General features: G+C 52.7%; 8 protein-coding genes across 8 annotated transcripts; 3 read left to right on the forward strand and 5 right to left on the reverse strand.

Annotated features, from left to right (window-relative positions):
- Positions 1-589: 589 nt before the first annotated feature.
- PG997_000919 (esterase lipase) lies at positions 590-1,733 on the reverse strand (the record flags this gene model as incomplete). Its single annotated transcript, XM_066805234.1, has 3 exons — positions 590-1,071; positions 1,178-1,383; positions 1,465-1,733. 3 exons carry the CDS (start codon positions 1,731-1,733, stop codon positions 590-592), a joined length of 957 nt encoding a protein of 318 aa, XP_066675007.1.
- A 2,077-nt stretch (positions 1,734-3,810) lies between these two features.
- On the forward strand, positions 3,811-5,741 carry PG997_000920 (uncharacterized protein; the record flags this gene model as incomplete). The annotated part of the gene is made up of 5 exons (XM_066805235.1): positions 3,811-4,024; positions 4,102-4,298; positions 4,383-4,596; positions 4,688-5,511; positions 5,613-5,741. 5 exons carry the CDS (start codon positions 3,811-3,813, stop codon positions 5,739-5,741), a joined length of 1,578 nt encoding a protein of 525 aa, XP_066675008.1.
- A 3,306-nt stretch (positions 5,742-9,047) lies between these two features.
- On the forward strand, positions 9,048-9,325 carry PG997_000921 (uncharacterized protein; the record flags this gene model as incomplete). The annotated part of the gene is made up of 2 exons (XM_066805236.1): positions 9,048-9,175; positions 9,232-9,325. 2 exons carry the CDS (start codon positions 9,048-9,050, stop codon positions 9,323-9,325), a joined length of 222 nt encoding a protein of 73 aa, XP_066675009.1.
- A 1,043-nt stretch (positions 9,326-10,368) lies between these two features.
- Positions 10,369-11,746, reverse strand: PG997_000922 (uncharacterized protein; the record flags this gene model as incomplete). Its single annotated transcript, XM_066805237.1, has 4 exons — positions 10,369-10,733; positions 10,871-10,887; positions 10,942-11,508; positions 11,571-11,746. The coding sequence occupies 4 exons, from the start codon at positions 11,744-11,746 to the stop codon at positions 10,369-10,371; spliced, it is 1,125 nt and encodes a 374-aa protein (XP_066675010.1).
- A 699-nt stretch (positions 11,747-12,445) lies between these two features.
- Positions 12,446-13,081, forward strand: PG997_000923 (uncharacterized protein; the record flags this gene model as incomplete). Its single annotated transcript, XM_066805238.1, has 2 exons — positions 12,446-12,628; positions 12,788-13,081. 2 exons carry the CDS (start codon positions 12,446-12,448, stop codon positions 13,079-13,081), a joined length of 477 nt encoding a protein of 158 aa, XP_066675011.1.
- A 169-nt stretch (positions 13,082-13,250) lies between these two features.
- PG997_000924 (uncharacterized protein) lies at positions 13,251-14,015 on the reverse strand (the record flags this gene model as incomplete). Its single annotated transcript, XM_066805239.1, has 1 exon — positions 13,251-14,015. The coding sequence occupies one exon, from the start codon at positions 14,013-14,015 to the stop codon at positions 13,251-13,253; it is 765 nt and encodes a 254-aa protein (XP_066675012.1).
- Positions 14,016-15,175: 1,160 nt separating this feature from the next.
- Positions 15,176-15,930, reverse strand: PG997_000925 (uncharacterized protein; the record flags this gene model as incomplete). The annotated part of the gene is made up of 2 exons (XM_066805240.1): positions 15,176-15,418; positions 15,601-15,930. The coding sequence occupies 2 exons, from the start codon at positions 15,928-15,930 to the stop codon at positions 15,176-15,178; spliced, it is 573 nt and encodes a 190-aa protein (XP_066675013.1).
- A 1,170-nt stretch (positions 15,931-17,100) lies between these two features.
- Positions 17,101-18,056, reverse strand: PG997_000926 (uncharacterized protein; the record flags this gene model as incomplete). The annotated part of the gene is made up of 2 exons (XM_066805241.1): positions 17,101-17,205; positions 17,331-18,056. 2 exons carry the CDS (start codon positions 18,054-18,056, stop codon positions 17,101-17,103), a joined length of 831 nt encoding a protein of 276 aa, XP_066675014.1.
- Between the last annotated feature and the right edge of the window lie 1,672 nt (positions 18,057-19,728).

A 19,728-nucleotide genomic window follows, 5' to 3' on the forward strand; every position in this document is an offset into this window, starting at 1 on the left:
GATACCATGCCCGCGGAAGGAGTCCCAAACCGCCCACGCCCCAACTGGTCGCATGGTTCTAGTCTTGGATTTTCATGTACTGCAAGACCGGTTCGGGCACTTTGGTCGCCCTTGCGACTGGTGAGGTCTCTTACATTTTGCGATGCAGATTCGTTCTCTATTTAATCTCCACCGACCTCCCCCCTGACGTTGACTGCCTGCTCAACCCAAGGCGTAGACGGTTCTCCTCAATACCACTGGGATCGACACCTTTTTGACCACTTCAATTTCATCTCTGGGCTTTACTTGCGAATATAACCGGCACACAAGCATCACTATCAAACCATGCCTTTTCGCTCTCTTGGACGCTATCTCTTTCCCAACAGTCTAACTTGGCTATACTCCCCTACCATCATTATGAATTTCACGCACATTTGACATGCGAGAATGACACCCAGGGTCACGGCGAGTGCACCAGCATCTAGCACGGCCTAGTCAAGGTTGGGATAATTGAGAATATACACTTGCTTCACAGACTAAAGCTGCTTGTACCATATACTTGCCGACACGCTACACACACAAGGTGCATCCGACCTTTCCCATCTTCTTTCTATCGACCCAGCCTCTCCTTCAGCGCGGCCGTGATCAGCGTCATGATCATCTTCGGCGTCGGTCCGGTCCTGATCATGTCGATCGCGACCGCGACGTGCACCTGGCCGTGGGCCCGGAAGACGGCGACGTCGCGGCCGGCGCGCTGGAGCCGCTCGCCCAGGGCCTCGCCCTCGTCGCGCAGGACGTCGGCCGAGCTGGTCACGATGAGGGTCGGGGCGAACTTGGCCGCCACCTCGTCGGACAGGTGGGCGGACGGGCTGGCGAGCTCCGAGGTGCGGTCGACCGTCCCGTCGGGGGCGTACGTGTCGACGAACCGCTCCATCCCCGCCGTCGTCAGGAACGGGCCGTTCCAGAACTCGTAGCGGCTGGGCGTGGGCTGGCTGCGGTAGTCCATGCTGGCGACGGGGCCGAGGAGGATGTTGTAGGGGATGGTCAGGGCCTTTTGATGCGCCATGACGTTCATGTTGAAGATGAGGAGGCCTGTTATAGAGGGTAAGCCGGCGATCAGAAGTTGGCGGAGAAGGCAGATAGAAGGTAGAGTAGGGGTGCAAATAACAATAACAGAGGAAATTTGGTTATGACTTACCTCCGGCGCTGTCCCCCACGATAGCAAACTTGTCAGGAATGAGGTTATGGCAGGTCCCACAGTGAACCATCCACTCCAAGACCGTGAAGCATTGCTCCTGTTGCGTAGGCCAAGTCACCTCGGGCGACAGCGTGTACTCAGGGAAGACGACAGCATATCCAGTGCGCAGAACGAGATCAGTCACAATGCTGTCGTAGAAGTTGATGCTAAACAAAGGATGAAAGCGCGTTAGTATGGTCGATCCGAAATAAATACAGAAGGGGAAGAAGGCATGTAGCCTAACGTACTTTCCTACCATGAAGCCACCTCCGTGGACGTAGAAGATGTATGGAAGCGGGCCCTTGGCCCCTGTCGGGGTGTAGATCCACGTGTCTATTCCGTTCGCCACTGGGGTCTTGACCATGTTCCTGTTAACCCCCGGCAGCTTCTCGTGCTCGTTCAATTTCTCCAGTGACTCACGCAACTCTTCGAGGGGGAGTGTTTCCAGCCCAGGCATCGTTGCCGTCATGTCGGCGAAGGCCTGGTTCAGGGGGTCGAGGTAGGGTTGGCTCGCCATGATGTGCGATCGGAGGATATTCTACAAAAATTTAGAAGCAAGGTAGACAGATGCTAACTTTTGGATGAGGAGTAACTCTTTGTTCAAAGCCCTTACTGCTCAGGTTGTGCAACTTATATAGTCGTACAATAGGCCGCTTCTCCTCGAGGGAAGGCGCAGTATATGGCACAGATGACACAACGCTTTGTATCGGGTCGATACCAAGAGTCAGCTCGCTAGCCAGTAAGACGCGTGACAACGAAACTTGCTGCCGAATAGGGGATGATCTCAGAATCCTATAAGGCAACCTGCTGACATATAAATACGGCGAACACACAGTAGCATTAACAAGTCTCGTATATATAGCAAAGCCTCGACACATGACGATGCAAATTCTCCACGTAACAGATGAGAATGAGCTCAGATGATGTCACGGCAACAATGATGGATAATACATGCGGACAGCGTAGACGGTGGATGCATGGTCACTCGCGATTATCGATTTCGCCTGGCGGTAGGCTGCCTTGGCGGCAAGCCAAAGTTGGAAAAAAGAAAACAAAAGGAAAAGAAAAGAAAAAGAAAAAGGAAGGGTTTCTCGACCGCAGAACCAACAAGTCGTGTTGCTAAATATTAGTGCAACCATTACCCGTGACGGGAACTCATTGCTGCCAATGTCAGTAGACTACAACAGGTATAGGTCACCATTTTGGATGTATGGATATGGCCCAGCAGAGTCTGTTTTGCTTATTACTAGAATATGATATTTGATCCACACTTGTTTGCTTTTCATATAACAACCGATGCTGGCTGAAAGTTGACGTCCAAGGCAACCTTCCTTTACCGATAAGACTTGCCCGACGTACGATTCCCGTGAAGCTGACCAACATCCATCCACTCGATGGGGTCTTCCAAGCTAACAAGGGACGCGATGTGATGGTTGATATCACATCTACAGATCCTTTCCGCGGTTCCACCAAATTTACATAGACTAGCAAAAGTCCCCAATACGCATGGGAGTGATGGTCTCATATTATACAACCAATGCGAACAAGGGGGAAACAAAATAGAATACAACCATCTGCCCCGATCACGTTACATTGGGCCCCCAATGCCACGTTCGATGTGGCCAGATGGCACACCGCTTCCCGCCCCGGGGTGCTCACATCTACCAACAAACCAACAGATAAGAGGCGTTCATTAGCTGATCTCGATATCCTTGCTAAAGGGAATATGCCGTCCCGATCTGCGCATTCTTGTGTGGGGGCGGCAGGGCTGAAGCGGGTTCGTGTCTGCTTTTGAGTCCCGTCAGGGGTTTTGCTTTTGCACAGGGTATTACACTGCGAGGGAGGGGGCCGCCAAGACGGAACGATGAGGGGAACTTCGATGGCCACCAATTTGCAAGCTGCAACAGACGGCAACACAACCTCATGTTTTGTCACCCTCTCTGCTATGCCTTGGCCCAGCAATTGGTTCCGCCCTCGGGGTTTTCTCGGGGTCTATCGGGAGAGTGAGAATGAGAGAATCATGTCCATACACTGCCCTTTTACTACAAACTTACTCAGCTGAGATATTATCAATCCCCTTTAAATATAGCTGCAATATTTACCAATGTTCTTATATAACTGCCATCGCGAAAACCATGAACAAAATCCACCCAAGAGCCATTTCTCTCCTTTTCCTTGTATGCATCTCTCCTCATGCTTGTCTCACATCACTATGACGATAGCTGGTTACGCACGTCGACGTGTCCACGAGAAAGTCCATCTTGGCCGAGACATCGGTTCAACGAATAGGGCTAAGATCTCCTGGCGTCGTGCTTCCAAGGTGCATTTTCGGGGTCTGTTTCCCCATATTCTTTTGTTCCAGTGCAGATAAACAGTATCAGAGGGTCGCTTCTGGATGGAGGGGGTGAGGGGGATCTTGAAGCGATTCGCCAGGAACTTTTATCATGTTGCAACGCGGCCGTATCGGCCGTATCGCTAGAAAATAGACTATCTATAAAGACAATCATAGCAACCCAGATTTCGCTAATACGCATGCATTTTGTGTTGAGCTTAGAAAACATCAAGAAGTCCTGCAGTAGCAAAATTGCAACGCAATGTTTATTGACCTACTTTCCACGAGCCGGGAGACATGGCTCATCCTGGCAGCCGTGGCATCGCTGGCCTATCTGGCCTCCAGACTGAATATTTATCTAAAGCTGAGGCACATCCCGGGCCCGCAATGGACAGGACTTTCAGACATCCCTCACATTCGAGCCTTCCTGAGCGAGAGATGCTGTGAGTGGTATGCATCCGTGAGCGAGACATACGGTAGGTTGCACGGGACGTTTCCATCGCACAGTTGCGTTCTGCCAAGATATCTATACTGACTGAAAGATCGACTCCAGGACCTATCGCTCGGGTTGGGCCAAACACTGTCTTGACGTCCTCAGCCGAGTTCTGGGAATCAGTCAATGTGAAGCCAGGTTACAAGCGATCCAAATGGTTCTACAACGCGGCCCGGTTCGACTGGCGCCGCGATAACTGCTTTACCATGATCGACGTTGAGCAGCACGATGCCAGGAGGAAGATGATGGCACCAGGCGTGAGCAATCCCTTTCCCCCTTTTGTTTCCCCGCCCTTCTTGGACATCCACTGTTTATGTGGCTGAACTTTCGCCCTCTTTTAGTATTCTGGACGAGAAAACCTCGAGCTTGAGCGCGATGTCGACACGTGCGTCGCTAAACTCGTCCAACTAGTTGGCTCCTATGCCGACAACCGCAAAAACGGCGCCTTCGACCTCGCCAACAAGCTCCAGTTCCTGACCCTGGACGTCATCGGCCTTGTGGGCTTCGGCAAGTCCTTTGGTCTGCTCGACGTGGACGCTGACCCGCATGAATTCGGTAAGCAAAATGCTTTTCTGTACCCTTTTAGCCCCCGTTGTTGTTATTAGTCTCCTTGAAGTAAGTAGATGCTCACCCTGCACGTTGCCAGTTCGCTCCACGGAGGCCGGGCTCCGCCGCATCAACAAGCTGATGGCCCTGGGCTTGAGCTGGACCAACCGCGTCCCGTTCCTCGGCCCGTCGGTGGAGCCCGACGCCGAGAAGGCGACGGGGTTCGACAAGATGCTGGCGACGAGCTCGGACATGGTCGGGGCGCGGGAGAAGGCGTTCCGCAAGAACCTCGAGTCCAGTACCACCAAGACGGCGGAGCGAGCCGACATGCTGGCGTCCTTCATGCGCAACGGACTGTTCGGGGACGAGCTCAAGACAGAGTCCCTGCTGCAGATCGTCGCGGGCTCCGACACCACGGCGGGATCGCTGCGCGGGACCATGCTGTACCTGATGGCGCACCCGCGGGTGTACCGGGCCCTGCAGGACGAGATCGACGCCGCCGTGCGGGCCGGCAAGGCGCCGAGCGCGGAGTCGGGCGAAGTCATCACCTACGCGCAGACCAAGGCGCTGCCGTACCTGCAGGCCGTCGTGCGCGAGGGGATCCGCATCTTCCCGCCGCTGACCGACCCCTTCGCGCGCGATGTGCAGGCGGGCGGGGACACCGTCGTGATCGACGGCCAGGAGGTCTTTCTCCCGGTCGGCGTCAGCGTGATCCCGAGCTGGACCGCCATGCACCGGGACCGGAAGCTGTACGGCGCGGACGCGGACCTGTTCCGGCCCGAGCGCTGGCTCGAGAGCGAGCAGCCGGATGCGGATCGGCTGCGGGCCATGAGGCGGACTAACGATCTCATGTTCGGGCATGGCAAGTACACGTGCCTGGGCAAGCCGGTGGCTTTGATCGAGATCCACAAGACGGTTTTCGAGGTAAGTTTGCAACTTGCACCGCCCCCATCCCCATATGTCTTGGAGTATTTTTTTTGGTTAGCCAATAATGTTACTGACCTTGGATACAAACAATCGTTTAGCTGATTCGACATTTCGAATGGGGTCTTGTAAACCCAGTCAATCCTTGGAAGGCTGCCAGCCTCATGGGGCTTTGGTCCATCAAGGACATGTACGTCCAGGCTGCCAGGCGACTACCATCTGGAGCATGAGTGAGCTTTGGATGACGAAGGACGTTGCTTTGTGAAAGGGGGTTTCATCGGCTATCAGATACGTCAAGTACACTTGGAGGTGACATTTTGGCAGAGCCGTATAGTCAGATGGATACCGACAGTAAGGGGTAACGCTGGTATCGCAGCCATCAAAGGTTTGCAACGATATAGATAGGAGAATCCATTCTCACAAGAGTCTAAGGTGGTTTTACATTCTTGCTGTATCACATTCTGAGAGAAAGGTCCTGGTTAGGTGAGAAACAGATTCCAGGGGCTCAAGTACGCGGTACCGCATTTGTTCCTGCAAATTCTCTTTGCGCTACTCTTCCGTGTAGATTTGTCTATTCCAAGATCAAGCAAGTGTAAATCATTCCATTCATCGAAAACCATCGGAAATTGAAGCTCAGGTGGTATGCATCGCGGCCCTTGCCGATACTGCCGAAGATTCTAGTAATCACTAGTATTAATCTCAGCCAAGAGCATTATCCTGTCGCACATGGACGATCAATATGAACCGGTGGCAGAATGTCAGACGAACGCCAAGTGCCTCCTCCAAACGAGTATAAACATACAGCGACGCCAAGAACATTCGTGATAGATGGTAAGGCCGGTTGGCTCTTGGCAATAATCACGTCCGTGAGCCTGAAGGTGGTCTTTGAGCTGATCTACTCATTGCCTGGAACGACTTTTCGGAATACATCTGCACTGCACGTTTCTAGAGGTTGTGTTCGTTTCTTCGGGAGGATTGGGAGACATCCGAAGCCAGAGGTTATCACGCCCCTTACCCCTACCTCCTTCTCCGTGTTGGCACGCGACTGGCGGATGCTCCTTTGAAAGCATCCGGTCTTCGCGTTTCGAATTGTGGTCCGAACAGTTTGCGTTTGCCAAGGAGGGCGCGATTAACTCGCACACGTTTTATATATTACCTACCATGTAGTCAGCAGCGAAACAGTCATATTTGTAAGCTCAGAGGAAGGCAGATGTTCCTTGCGCCGATCATCTGGACTATCCACTTCTTCTGAGACTCTGTCCAGACACTACAAACCGTCGGGTTGACATCATGCTGTTGGTCCCAAGAACGATCCTCATACATTGCGCATCCGACCACCCTCCCGGTGGACTCATCTCGTTTATTCATGAACACATTTGTGGGCAGCGCTATCAAGGTGAAAATACTCTATCCGCTGTAGTGTAGTGGTATTATTACTACGATAGTTATATTACCAGCGGCATATAGCGAGCTACTAAAATTAAACGCCCGTCTCCACTGCCTGAATCGTGACGTTCAGGGCAAGAGGGATCTAGAAGCATTGGGATAGATGAAGCGACTCATGAAACCGGTAGGCGGTAGATTAAGGGAATCTGTCAACGTCTCATGATAGGCGCGGTCGGGTGCTAGGAAAACCGGCCGTTGAGGTCTAACTAACTAGCTAGCAATTTGCATATTACCTAGTCGCCCGGGAATAAGTCTGATATCTGCACTGCGGGCAGTAGGGCTTATCCTGAGACCCTGGGGAGGAGCAGACAGGCGCAGATAAGAGCAGAATAGTCGCCGGAAGCCAGATCCTGTGCCCTCTGATTTGCCCAGGCTTGGCTTGGGAGGGTGATCTAACGGATCTAACTGATCTAACTCTGGCCAAGTCGGGCGTTTGAACTAAATCAACTAACGCCGCCCCGTCCAATCTCCACGTTGTTGGTGTTGGTGTTGGTGTTGTTGCAGCAGCAAGAGACAGGCAGAAAGGCGCTGCGCAGTGTGCAATAGACCTAGTGCACAACCCGTCGTGGGTTGATCGAGACCTCCACAGTTTGGCCCTTGTGTTTTGTGTCTGGTTTATTGAAGCCTGCCACCACCACCATCCAGTGTCATCGACCCCAATCTCCATCAGAACAATACAGTGAAGACAGGAGGAGGCGGGATGAGATGTGCAGATGACCCAGGTGTCACGTAAACACTAAAGACGGGACGGATGACGGAAAACGTTATGACGACACAATAGCGCCAAGCTGACATCAACGTCCCGCAGCATTACGACGTACTTGAGACCGGACGACGGCTGCGCCTCAGATGAAGCCAATGAGGGGATGAGGCAGTTGGAAAACCTGCCATGCCATCTTGTCTTGTGTGTGCGACAGTGTCGACAGCCGATGCTTCGGAGTGGCGGCCGGCTGGAGTGTCAGTCTCGAGTGTCAGGGGGAGGGGGAGGGGCTGCTTATTTTCTCTCTCTTTTCTCCCTTCCCCCCCACACTGCATGTGCCTACAGGCGTCTCAACCCACATGTAACGTGGTATTTGGGATTGTTGGCCGTCTGAACCAGTTGAGTCGGGTGACGGGCTCTGCAACTTGGCTGGCTTAGCGTGCTGCCGGACTCGACGAACTCGCCTGTTCCTGGCGGCCGAGTCATGGGCGGGAGATCGGGACAGCCATCCTGCACCATTTCATTACGATAGGCATTGTGTACAGAAAACAAATGAGGAAACAAATTAGCAGAACGCAGCCAGCCATGGCATTCATTCATTCAGCCCGTCGGTATCGCCTAACAAACCCACGGCCGCGTGGAGAGGCCATCAAACCATGCGGGATGCCAGATAGACTTTGGGGCCGCATTGAACTGCATATGACGGGCTGTGGGTGTGTGTCTTTTCCGGGCGCTGGCTGAGCCCTGTACAGCCCTTTGCGCAGAGGGCGAAGAAGGGACCATCCCCGCGGCCGGACCCTGGCCCATGTTTCATCCAGTCCGTCGCCGACGATAAAGTTTGAACCATGCACCTAGGGCTCTGGGGGGCTCTGGGAGGCTTTAGGAGGCTTTGGGTGGTGCCTGCGCTAGGTTCATGCCGGTCGCCTGTCTATCCACTTGCATACCGCGACGGCAATCCAGCCCCTTGGCCTTCCGGCAACGCCATATGGCTTCAATGCTAGGTTGGTGAACTGCGGGCATTGTTTCTATGCTGTGTATGCTACCGGCTGGCGGGTCTCAGCGAAGAAAAGGCGATCGAGTATGTACGCAGCCCAAAGCATAAATACCATCTCGCCCGCTGAGCTTTAGATAGAGTCTTTTCTTTTGCTCCTCAGCACCAGCTCCCAACTCATACTCTCTCTACCTCTCCTTTTCTGAAGCTTCCCAGTCTCCTTTTTCGTGTCTTTTTCCATCTCTTCCTTTTGCTGCCCTCCACGCACTCCAGCAACCGCTGCAAAGTCTCTGCCACCTACTTCACCCGTACGGACCAGACTTTCACGCAAAACAGACGTCTTCTGTTTCTTTGTTTCAACTTTTCCAAAACAAAGACTCTTCATCTTCCACCTTCAAGATGCCTCGCTCTTCCCGCACCGACAGCTCCTCCAGCGTCAGCAGCGTTGGCAGCCAAGTCTCCTTCCAGCTGCCCACCGAGCTCTCCGTCCGGGACCCCATTGTCCGCCGCGCTACGCCCTTCCCCTTGTAAGTCACGCCTTGGCGTCTTCTTGGCAGACCTTTTACGCTAATCACCATCACAGCAAGCACCAGAGATCCGAGTCTCGGGAGCAGCCCCGGATGGATCAGTGGCCCACCGTCTTGGCCAGCTTCCCGCCGCTGAGCAGCCGCAAGTAGAGTAGTCTCCGACTATACTATTGCACGGACCGCCGGGGGCCGGACACAGGCTATAGGCAGATATACGGACGTCTGGTTTTTCGATTCTTGCCTGCCCTAGAGGCCCGTTTTTACCTCTTCTTCAAACCCTCTCTGGGAGACTTGTTACTTTTCTCTTATTGCCCTGGAGGATATACGCACACATATTCTTCACTTCTCAAACAAACATCCTTACTATACCCCTTCAAGAAGGGCTTCACGATCACTATCACGACCTCAAACGACATGAGTCAATATCGTTATATCCATCATCGCTACCAAAGCGGCTAGATTCAAGCAAACAAAACAATGCACATATGCTTCTCCAATGGATTTACAACATGAGACTTTCTTCGCGATGGTGTACGAACATCATGCTTCACACCCCACTGCAGGGGGGGATGAACATGACGGCAACGACAACGACACTCTTTTTTTCTTTTTCTTCTTCTTCTCTTCTTCCTCAGCAAAAAATTTCAAAACAACACCCACACCCGCACACAAACACAAAAGCGCAACCTGCTTTTGTTTCTTCTTTTTCTTCTTCTTCTCAACGGGCAACAATTCTTCACTTCTCGGCTTGTACAGTAGCTTCTTGAGTGGCAGCACGATGAACATGTAAATATAAAGGGGAAGGATGAAAACAAATAGTTATCTAGGCGAAACCAAACATTCTCTCTTTCAACAGGAACGACGAAAAACACAGGGATGCGCCAGCTTCAGATATGGTTGGGAAGCGGAGGACGGCATGGCATGCCAGGCTTTCTAGGGCCTAGGCGAAGTTGTATCTTATTCGAGTACCACTTGGACGCTCGTTAGAACCATACAATGAAACTCACTTCAGCTGCCTAACTAATTTATATTTCGAGCTCGATGACAACAATGTGGCTGACTGTAGATGCAATTATCGCTCTCCCAGTTACAGTCCAAATCTGATAACTATGTAAAATAGGCTATTTTGCCAATGGTTACTGCACTTTCCTAGATTTCAAACATCATCGACAGTTAATTGTCTGCCCCTTCTCTTACCCTTCCACCGTCTGGGATATCGAGGGTTTAGTTCCTTCTTGAAGCACCTCATCCGGGCCAGTGACAGTGCTATCAACATGACCCAACGTTGGAATCGAGCTAGTATCAGACGGTTGCACTGAGACATCCGTCTCTTCACCACGACGTTGTGGAAAGGTGAGCGAAAGGGAGGGAACTGGGCCAGGGAGCTGTGGGTTTCTGAGGTCGGTCGACGACGAAGTATCGGGCGACGTAGAAGATGAAGCCATCTCCCTCTGCGCCCTGTCTTTCTCTTCGCGCTTCTTGCGGTTTCGTCTCTGCTGTTCCTCGGCCAAACTCGCACTTTCCTCGGCCGCCTGCCTGGCACGGTTCTGTGTCTCTTCTGTGGTATGGTAAGCTTTTTGTATGCTGTTATGAGTCTCCTCTTCTGGTGACTTCTCAACATCGAATTATTAATGCACCAACGTGAACACGGAAAAGAAAAGAGAGAGGGAGAGAGAGAAGAAAAGAAAGACTCACTATGGCCCATTAGGCTCCTGAAATGAGGGAAAGCAGCTATCGTAGAAACGCCCATGCTTTCTGAGACATACGTATTGCCACTGAACACAACCTGGAAATCGATGTTGTCATGTACTAGGAAAGTGGTAGTGCTCTTGGAATCAACGAGTGACGACCAGGTCATGTTGACACGCCCCTGTGGGACTAGGCGAGAGTCATTCGGGCCAGTCTTCGTCTCCATGGAGTTTGCCAGCGGCTCAGGCACTAGTCCCAACTCTTTCATCAGGTCTCGACGAATCCAGTGATCGTCACATCTTGGGTCCAAAGCTGCTTTGATTTCTAGATCGGGAGTACCCTCACCGGTGAATACACTGATCCGCTTTGGTTCAGGGCCGTCAACGGAACTGGCTTTCTCCTTCTTATCGACTGATACCGAGTCGACAGCAACAGTCGCGGGGTGGTCTAAAGCCCCGGACCCGTGCCTTCCCACTTCGGCTTGAAGAGCAGTGACTGAGCTTTGTAATTGTTCCAGAATGCCTATGACTGTTCGTGATGTCTGATAGGCACCAAATTGCCGAGCTTCTTCGAGTCTCCGAAACCTATCCTTGTTTTGCTTTTGAAACTGGTGCATTTGTTTCTCGAGCCTTTGAAGCCTCTGCCTGGTTTCGGTTAGAAGTACGTTATACAAAAAATAGAATCCCCAAAAAGAATTCTTACTTACCCCTGCATCACATCCCAGTAAAGGCGAACTTGAGCCTCAAAGTTTTCAATGATAGCCCCAAGCTCCTCGATTGATGGGCGACTAAATATCCCTTTGATCGAATGCTTATCTTGTTTTAAAAGCTGGTCTCTGAGAATCTCAGTTCGTTGAGCAAGCCCATCGAAGCCTTGCAGCATATTGATATGGCTGTCTAAAAATCCAAGGATTGGACTGCTCTTTGCCCGATAACACCGACAGCAGGGTGTAACATCTGGATAGCCTGGCAAGCTGAGTTGCAGGCGCTCGCATTTCTGCAACGGTCTCACCAAGCATTCCTGCCAACCTGTGGAGTCCATAGTAATCCATCATGTGAAAGCATCCGAGAAGCGTGTTGGCTTTGCGGAAGAGATGTGAAGGGGGCAAGTTGAAGACTTCTTCTTTTTCGCGCGCTGTTGCTGCAGGTCATGGAGGGCGGGGAAGACTGGCGCCCCTACGATGGATTGGACAAGGATTTATGCAGATACGTCGTTCAGCCGTGTTCAGCCTGACTTGGTGGACATGCCCATCTACAGCTTTCATATTGCCAGCCTTGTTCATTCAAATGCAGAACCATACCAATAATTTCAATTGCGCACGTAACGGTACCAGCTCTTTTTGCTTCAGGTCAGCATTGCGGATCAATCCCAGCACAAGCCAGAGTCGGCTGCCGATACGAACAAACGACATTGGCTTCCAAGAGCCCGGATGATGCGATGCCACCATCCCCATTGAACCCGTCTCTTCCTTCTACTCGAGGCTTAAATGAGCACGAGCGAACAGGCTACTCCTTGCTTGCTGAGTTCATGTCGACATCGCCAGAGCATGCGATATTTCGAAAATTTGGGTTGCTCAACATAATGAACCTACTTCGCTTACAAGCAGAGCTGGTTGATCTGGAGCAGCAGCTCATCGATCAGTGGAGATTGGACCGCACCGCCTCGGCTGAGAATGAGGATAACAATCGCGACGCGGAGGATCGCCGGCTGTACGGGCTGGATTTCTGGCACATGCGAGAATGCATGGTCGACGGCAAGCACTCGGTCCAATTGGACCTGTTAAAAGACATTGGAAGAAAACTGGACGAGTACAGTAACTGCCTAACTTGACGCCCATCCCCCCTTTTTCGCCTCCCTGAACAGCACCAGCCTAAACCATCTCTCCGCCATTCTACCGCGCTAACCCTGAGGAATGGACGCCAGACCATCAATAACCACGCCCGTTCCTATAACACTCGAACCATCTCGCGTGTCGGGTCCGCCACGGTGGCCGCGCTGTCGTCGACACTGCCCACGCTGGCGATTCTGGTACTGTACTTTGTGAAGGACATGGTGACGCGACTCGGGCTCATCATACTCTTCACCACCATATTCGCCTTTGCTCTGGCCTTTTTCACCGACGCCAAGAAGGTCGAGATCTTCTCCGCCACCGCCGCCTTCGCCGCCGTCGAGGTCGTCTACGTCGGGAGCACCTCGGCCGGCGGCGGTGGCAATTAGGGGAAAGGGCCATGGCAACCAGAGATACATGACTATCACCTCGTCAAAGTTCAATATAGAATGTTATTGCTCTCATTACAAATTCAAACCATTAAAGCTAACCCTTAAACCGTCCAATCTATCCGTGGCCTGTCTAGCCCCTCATTCGCCTCATTAAACCACCCGCCTATCACAAATGTTGCTTGGTGAAGACACCAGTAGAATCGCACTGCCCCTTGAGAGCCTTGAGTTTGGCGGCCCTCTTTGTCGCCTTGTAGCGCTGCTTGATCGCATTCTCGCGCGTGGTATCAGTGTAAAGAAACGAAGACCTCCTTCCCGTGCGTTCCCGACCACGTGGCCACCTGGGCTTTCTTGCCGCAATCCATCGCGGCAACGAACTTGTGGTTCGCTCTTCTAATGTACCAGCTGGGGTTGCTATTTTGCGCGTGAAGGTCAATACGGTGATGTCCATATAGCTCGAGAGATGCGAGGAAAGAAAGGAGAGGGGTCTACTCACAGCCAGAACATCCACATTTTCGACCACGAAAGACGTCTCCAAATCCGTCTTGCAGGGTGTGTGCAACTCGACGGTCTCGACCTGGGCCTGGGAAAGCTTCTTAGGGCTGTTGTTTTCCCGGAGGCCGCTCTGCGCAAAGTGCTTGAGGTCGCCCTGGTAGCTGCTCAGGTCGATGACGACGCCCTCCTGGCCGACGGTCGTCGACCAGGGGCTCTGGCCGCTCGAGGCCGGGACGAGCGGGATGCCGGCCTGGAGGGCGGCCTGGACGGTGGCCAGGATGTCGCGCTCCTCGGCGGGCTGGACGATGGCGAAGGGCACTTTGGCGTCGAGGGTGGACCAGCGCGCCATCACGGCCTTGAAGTCGGGGGCTTCCGGGCCCAGCAGGATCCGGGCGCCGGTGGAGAGCTTGCCGGTGAGGGAAGTGATGAACTCGTCCATTGCGACTGTGGGTAAATTTATCTGTCAAAGATGGTATAATAAGAAGTGGGAAGTAGGAAACAGGGAATGGGTGAGTGAGTGGATGAGTGGATGTGATGATGTGCATGAGAACGACGATCAGTGGAAACACAGGCATATTTAAGCACTTCCGCGAACCTGGTCGACGATGCCGGGAGGATGCCATGATTGCTTCCTCCTGCTACTATCTTCGGCAACGGCATGATCGAGTATCACATGGGCTGCGGTCGCTCCGCCGTTGTGCTTACCGTAATCTCCGACGCCCAGTTCCCAAGTCGGGCAGCTGTCATGTAAGTACACTAAGCGCTAACAGCAAATACTCCTATGCAGTTGGCAAATAGACCATTCAGACCCCGACAAACCCATCCCGGGCTCCAAGCCCGTCATCAATCCTTCAACACGAAATCGAGATTTATAGAAGCAGAATCATACGGTTGGTAACCGAAGACCCCTCCACACCCTCAGCCTTGCGAGTCTGCTGTAAGCCACGTGCAGGTAAGCTAAGACGGATATATATATATCGTTGGTTGTCAGATCGCTTCCAGGACCCCCTGCCGGCCTCCGTCCCGTGAACCCTTCCATGCCGAAAGCGACGCTCTGAGGTTTTTCCACCGTTTATGTGGTTCCGCCGCGGACCCTCTCCCATGCCAATCCTCGGATTCGGAGGTCGCAATAAGGCTAAGGGAGGAGACAGACTAGAGAACATACGATGGATGTCAGCACTCAATTGACCGTTCGGTTTCGGTTTCAGATAGAAGAACATGGACTTAACGCCCTCCTCCTACTGGAAGACTCAATGATGAGTGGCTTGCCAGCGTATCACAATTGAAGAGCTCCTTGGCCTGGCCAGTAACCAGACTTCCGACATGATCGGGACGAATTGGGGTATCTTCCGAGCAAGCGTTTCCGATTGACGAGCTGCGTTGGTACGGGATAGCACTCACCAGAGCAGCACACCCACTCGCGCGATAAAAGAAGGCCGACGTCCGTCGGTGACTCAGGCGCTCTCTAATTCAGGTTCAGCTTCGGGGCTGGAATCCTGCGGTCCTGCACTTTTGCTTCGTTTAAAGCCCCCTCAGATGCTGACCGACGCCCGCCACGAGTAAGCTGACTGAATAACACCCACCAAGGCAGTAAATCCTTCACATCAAGAGGCAGCCAGTATCAGTGCACCGATCTTCTCTGGGGATCACTGTAGGACAGCAGTATTCCTTCTTGGCTGGGGGTCTAGACTCGCGAATGAGAGTTCGCTGCATGAGAAGGATCGCAGGGGCTTGCATGGACTTAAGGGGGAATGTCCAATGGGCTTCTGGCACGATAGAGACGCATAGGGAAAGCCAGTCATCACCGCTGCTATCTGCATCCCCAGACCACCGGGCATTCCTCTGGGATCGGTCCAGGCAGAACTCAGTCAGAACCACATGGCCAGTAGCGAGTCTGAAGGACATGATACGCCGTACTAATACCAGTGTTCACCTAAGCGTCACGTGGAAAGCCAACACGGGTAGCACGGCAACAATTGCTTTCCTGATCAAACGGAAGGGCTTCTGAGGCACGAATTTCATACCACCAGCCATGTCAGGTCTCCGTCCCCGGCATGAATCACATTCTTCACGGCGTACCAATACCAATGTCCATCTTTAGATTCATGTACAGATAGGACTGTGAGGTTTCGTTGGGGTGTTTCAACTGCTTTGACATTGAGATAAGGGGTCGAAATGTAGAAGACGTTCATGGTGGGGATGTCGGGCGTGAGCCGCAGGATCGCGCTCGCTCTATGCAGCGCCAATGGGGCATCGCTCACGGCGATGTGATGCTGGGCGAACCGGTCGTTGGCGACGAAGGCGACACCAAGCTGAGCGCCAATGCTCAAGGCTCGCTTGTCGGGTGCTCGCATATTAATCAGTGCTTGCGAATAGTGGCGGGCCTTTCGCTGGTTCATAGAGCACATCGGTATCAAGTCCTACATGAAAACGACAGGGAGCGCTGTGCTCAGTAAGTAGTGAGAATACACAGGAGATGCAGAAAGGACCCGAACCAGAATGTGAGAGGCACAACCCCACGAATATATGTTGCACAACCTTCGTTTCCTATTACCTCATATCACATCTCAAATCAATGTACTCATACCATGGTCGTACATTCAACCTCTTGGTATCCCCGGCAGCCGTCGTTTGCTTCTCGCAAACATCACAACAGGCATACAAGTTTGTGTCGTTTGGGCGCCCGATCTCGCGACACTGTGGAACAAACCGACTCCGCTTAATGACGAGACGAGACGATGGAAGTAGAGGATGCCCATGGCCTAAATGAAACTCGAGGGGAATTAGCCCTCGAGTACAGGCAGCGAATCCAGAAGCCAACTGCCCAACGTATATATCTTCCTAATCCCACCCGTCCAGCCCTTGCAACCCCTTTTACCGTCATTTGCCGCCCCTAACGCAAGTAATCATGAAGTCGGCGATCTCGCTTTTGGCCATCATTGCCTGCACTTCCACCCTTGCCGAGGCTTGTACGAGAGCATGGATGGATTATACCCTGCGCAATGACAGCCAAGCAGGGCCGTACATCACTGTCGACTACGAGGTCTGGGACCACGGCAAACGCGTTTGTAATGGCACGGGTTTAACCGAATCGAACGATAACCCCTACATCTCCAATGCGGTCTCCCAGGGAGCCTGTGTATCAAAAAACTTCACCATTGCCCTCTACCCCAACGGTAGTACATCTCAAGCCTTTTTCTCCGTCGGTAAGACTCATTGGAAGTCATGTGGAAGGTTTTAGAATACTCTATATGGATGCGACTGATCTCTCGTATCTTAGATTGGCCCATGTATTATGAGCTAGATCTCAACAGCCTCACCAGTGCAGGCTCTGGGACTGCGTCTGATGGTAGCTGTACTAATGGCTCTCGCACATCAACCTGCATGGAATGGGAGATGTGTTTCAATAGCGAGCAACAGGATTGCGAAGATTTCCAATGCAATCTCTGCGGATTGGGTAGTACTGCCTGTCCACAGTATCGAGACGTCGGTCACCTGTGAAGCATAACCATAGCCTCAATTCATTAGGATACCTCCACCTTAACAATGATGGCCCACCCACTCAGGCTTTCGAGTAAACCCATCTCGCTCTTGCACCTGAAAGCCACCTGTTCTGCCGTGACATCCATCTGCGCGCCTCCACTGTGTGGTCTGTAAAACCCAGGGCCTGTCGAGCCTGCCACGTCGCCCCCAGCCACAGTGCCTCTGGGCCCTCCCCCTCGATTGATGCCGCCGAAGGTGTAGATGTGATTACTTCCGTGCTCGCATTGTTCTTGCGTCTTCCGGAACCCCAGCCCCAGCCCCTGCTTTTCTTTTGGGCTGGGAGTTCTTGCTCTACAGCTTGCTGTACGGAGCTCGTGGGCTCGGTCCGCGTGATCCTGAGAGCTTCTGGCAGCTCGATATAAGACGCAAGGCGGCGCGCCATGCCTTCGTCCTTGAACCAGAAGCTGGTGTCGTCAGGCGACGAGGATGCCCCGAACCGTCCCCAGTCATCGAATTCGCCACCTTCCGCCCAAGACTGATCGACCGATTCTGTAGACTTGAACACATTTGGATTCTTGCGATCTCCGCCTTTTCCTTTCTCGTGCTGGTTGAGTTCTACTCGCACCACACGCCCTATCTCGCCGCGGCGCTTCAATTCTTCCGTCTCTCCCCAAGTGGCCGTTTCAGGCACTGCGGCCGCGGGTACAATAGCCAGGGCTGCTACAACGGATGTGAAACTTTGCTCCCCCAATCTTTCGAGGCATTCTATGATCTTTCGGTTTATATGATCCGTCATCCACGCATCGTTCTCAACTTGCTGCAGATTTCGTAGCTGGCGATTTTGCCGAATGCGGTCTGGAACTGCAATGAGATGTGTGTACAAATCTGCCGCAAAGAAAGTGGAATCAGACTGTCTGAATGATGAAAGGCTCTCGCTAGGGGTAGCAGAGTAGGGAGGTGGCAGTTCCTCTTCCCCCGTGGGTATTCGTTTCTCCATGCTGTCCTAAAGTTGGTAAACACGACCTCGACGGTTAGAAAACAACAGGTTGGCTAGCTTCTAGGGGAAATAGCCGGTTGAGCAAGCGAAAATTCACTTGCGTATCGCAATGGCCATGCGCCAGATCAGTGTATTGGAGAATTGCCTCGTCCCTGTAATGGAAGCAACGGTAAGAACGCCACCTGGTGAGAGTCAAGAGAATATGGTCTCTTCGAGAATGTTTGTGGTCTGGAACTTAGAGGGGTTTTCCATAAAGGCACGAAAACGAACAGCTCATGTGACCTCCTAGAAACAAACTCAAATGTGCTTGTGGCAGCTGTCTGTTGGTGCAGGATTGAAGGCTGAAGTACAGCCACGGAATGGCCGAAGCGCAAGAAGCAGGCCTTGGGGCTAGTGGTGTCGCTCCTTGGAGAGTCCTCTGGAGAAGCCGGCTTCTGGTGACGGCGCAAGAAGATGAAACTGCTGCTTTGAGTCACAACGCGCAAATAGAGGTGAGCAATGTCGTAGGAGGTTTGTGTATCTGCCTACCTGTCTGCCTTCTTGTAGGCCACGTGCAGACTAAAAGCAATCAGACAAGCCGCATAGCCGGAGACCAAGCCAATTAGAGGGATGCTGGATTCCTGGTGCTATCATCGGCCGCATTAGGAATCTCGGGTGAGTGGCTGTGCCTAATAGCGAGTCTTGGCCGGCGACCGAGTACCCCATACGGTACCGAGGCCCTTTCCCCAATGTTCCCAAGCGTCCGGATTGTCAACCTTGGGGTGTGGCTTATCTTGCATCGGAGCACGCCAGATAAAGTAGTGCATAGTAAGCGCTGCAGGCACAGTCAATGGAGGCAGGAACCAGCGGGGGAAATGCCTGGAGTATGCAGCATCCCCATCTGATGCACAAGTCACCGCAGGTCAATTCTATCGATCTGCTACGAGTTGGCAGTTCGGTTCGCCGAGTTCGGTTGCTTCGCCCAGCTTCAAGTGGGGAGATCCTCCGACCATGCCACAAACCGTACGAGGTTGGAGATAAGTACGCCGTGTTGGATGCGGGGCGAAGATCAACTTGGCCGAAGAGCGATGACCGAAGCGACGGCCGAAGCGAAACGCCACTGGCCATGGCATTGATGCAACCCCAGAAGCGATCCCTGATATTGGCGGTTGGGCAGGAATGAATGATGCCTAGAGGGTGTATTGTTTGTGTGTAACATGACCTGATATGATCAAACCCCATTGATGGCTGGCTTGATGGCCTCCCCTACACGAAGGGATGTGGCAACATTGTCTCTCTAGACGCAGGTTTGGGTAAGTAGATGCATCAATCAATTGATCAGCGTTGGTATATTCGCGCCTGCAAAGTGGGATGCAGCTGGAGAGAGGCGTGCGTGCAGATGTAGATGCAATTGAAAGCTTCAGTGCAATCGGCTGGCTGCCGTGTTACCCATGGAAATAGCGAATTTAGTTGACTACAGTGGGTCCAAGCTGGAGGTTCCGTCGACGGTAGTGGAGAAGATCTCCTCACTAGAAGCCCTCCAGACGGAAAGAACGGGGCAATCCGGAGCAGGCAACTTAAAAATGAAGACTCAAGACAATCAGGCAGGCACTTCTGGGAGCCTTGTGACCTGGTGACTTTCCAGCATAGCCCCCATTGTCGAAACCAAGCACCGGTGAGGCTGAAAAGCATC

The sequence above is a fragment of the Apiospora hydei genome, assembly GCF_038363865.1.
Source record: "Apiospora hydei strain CBS 114990 chromosome Unknown utg000002l_segment0_segment0, whole genome shotgun sequence".
Lineage (NCBI taxonomy): Eukaryota > Fungi > Ascomycota > Sordariomycetes > Amphisphaeriales > Apiosporaceae > Apiospora > Apiospora hydei.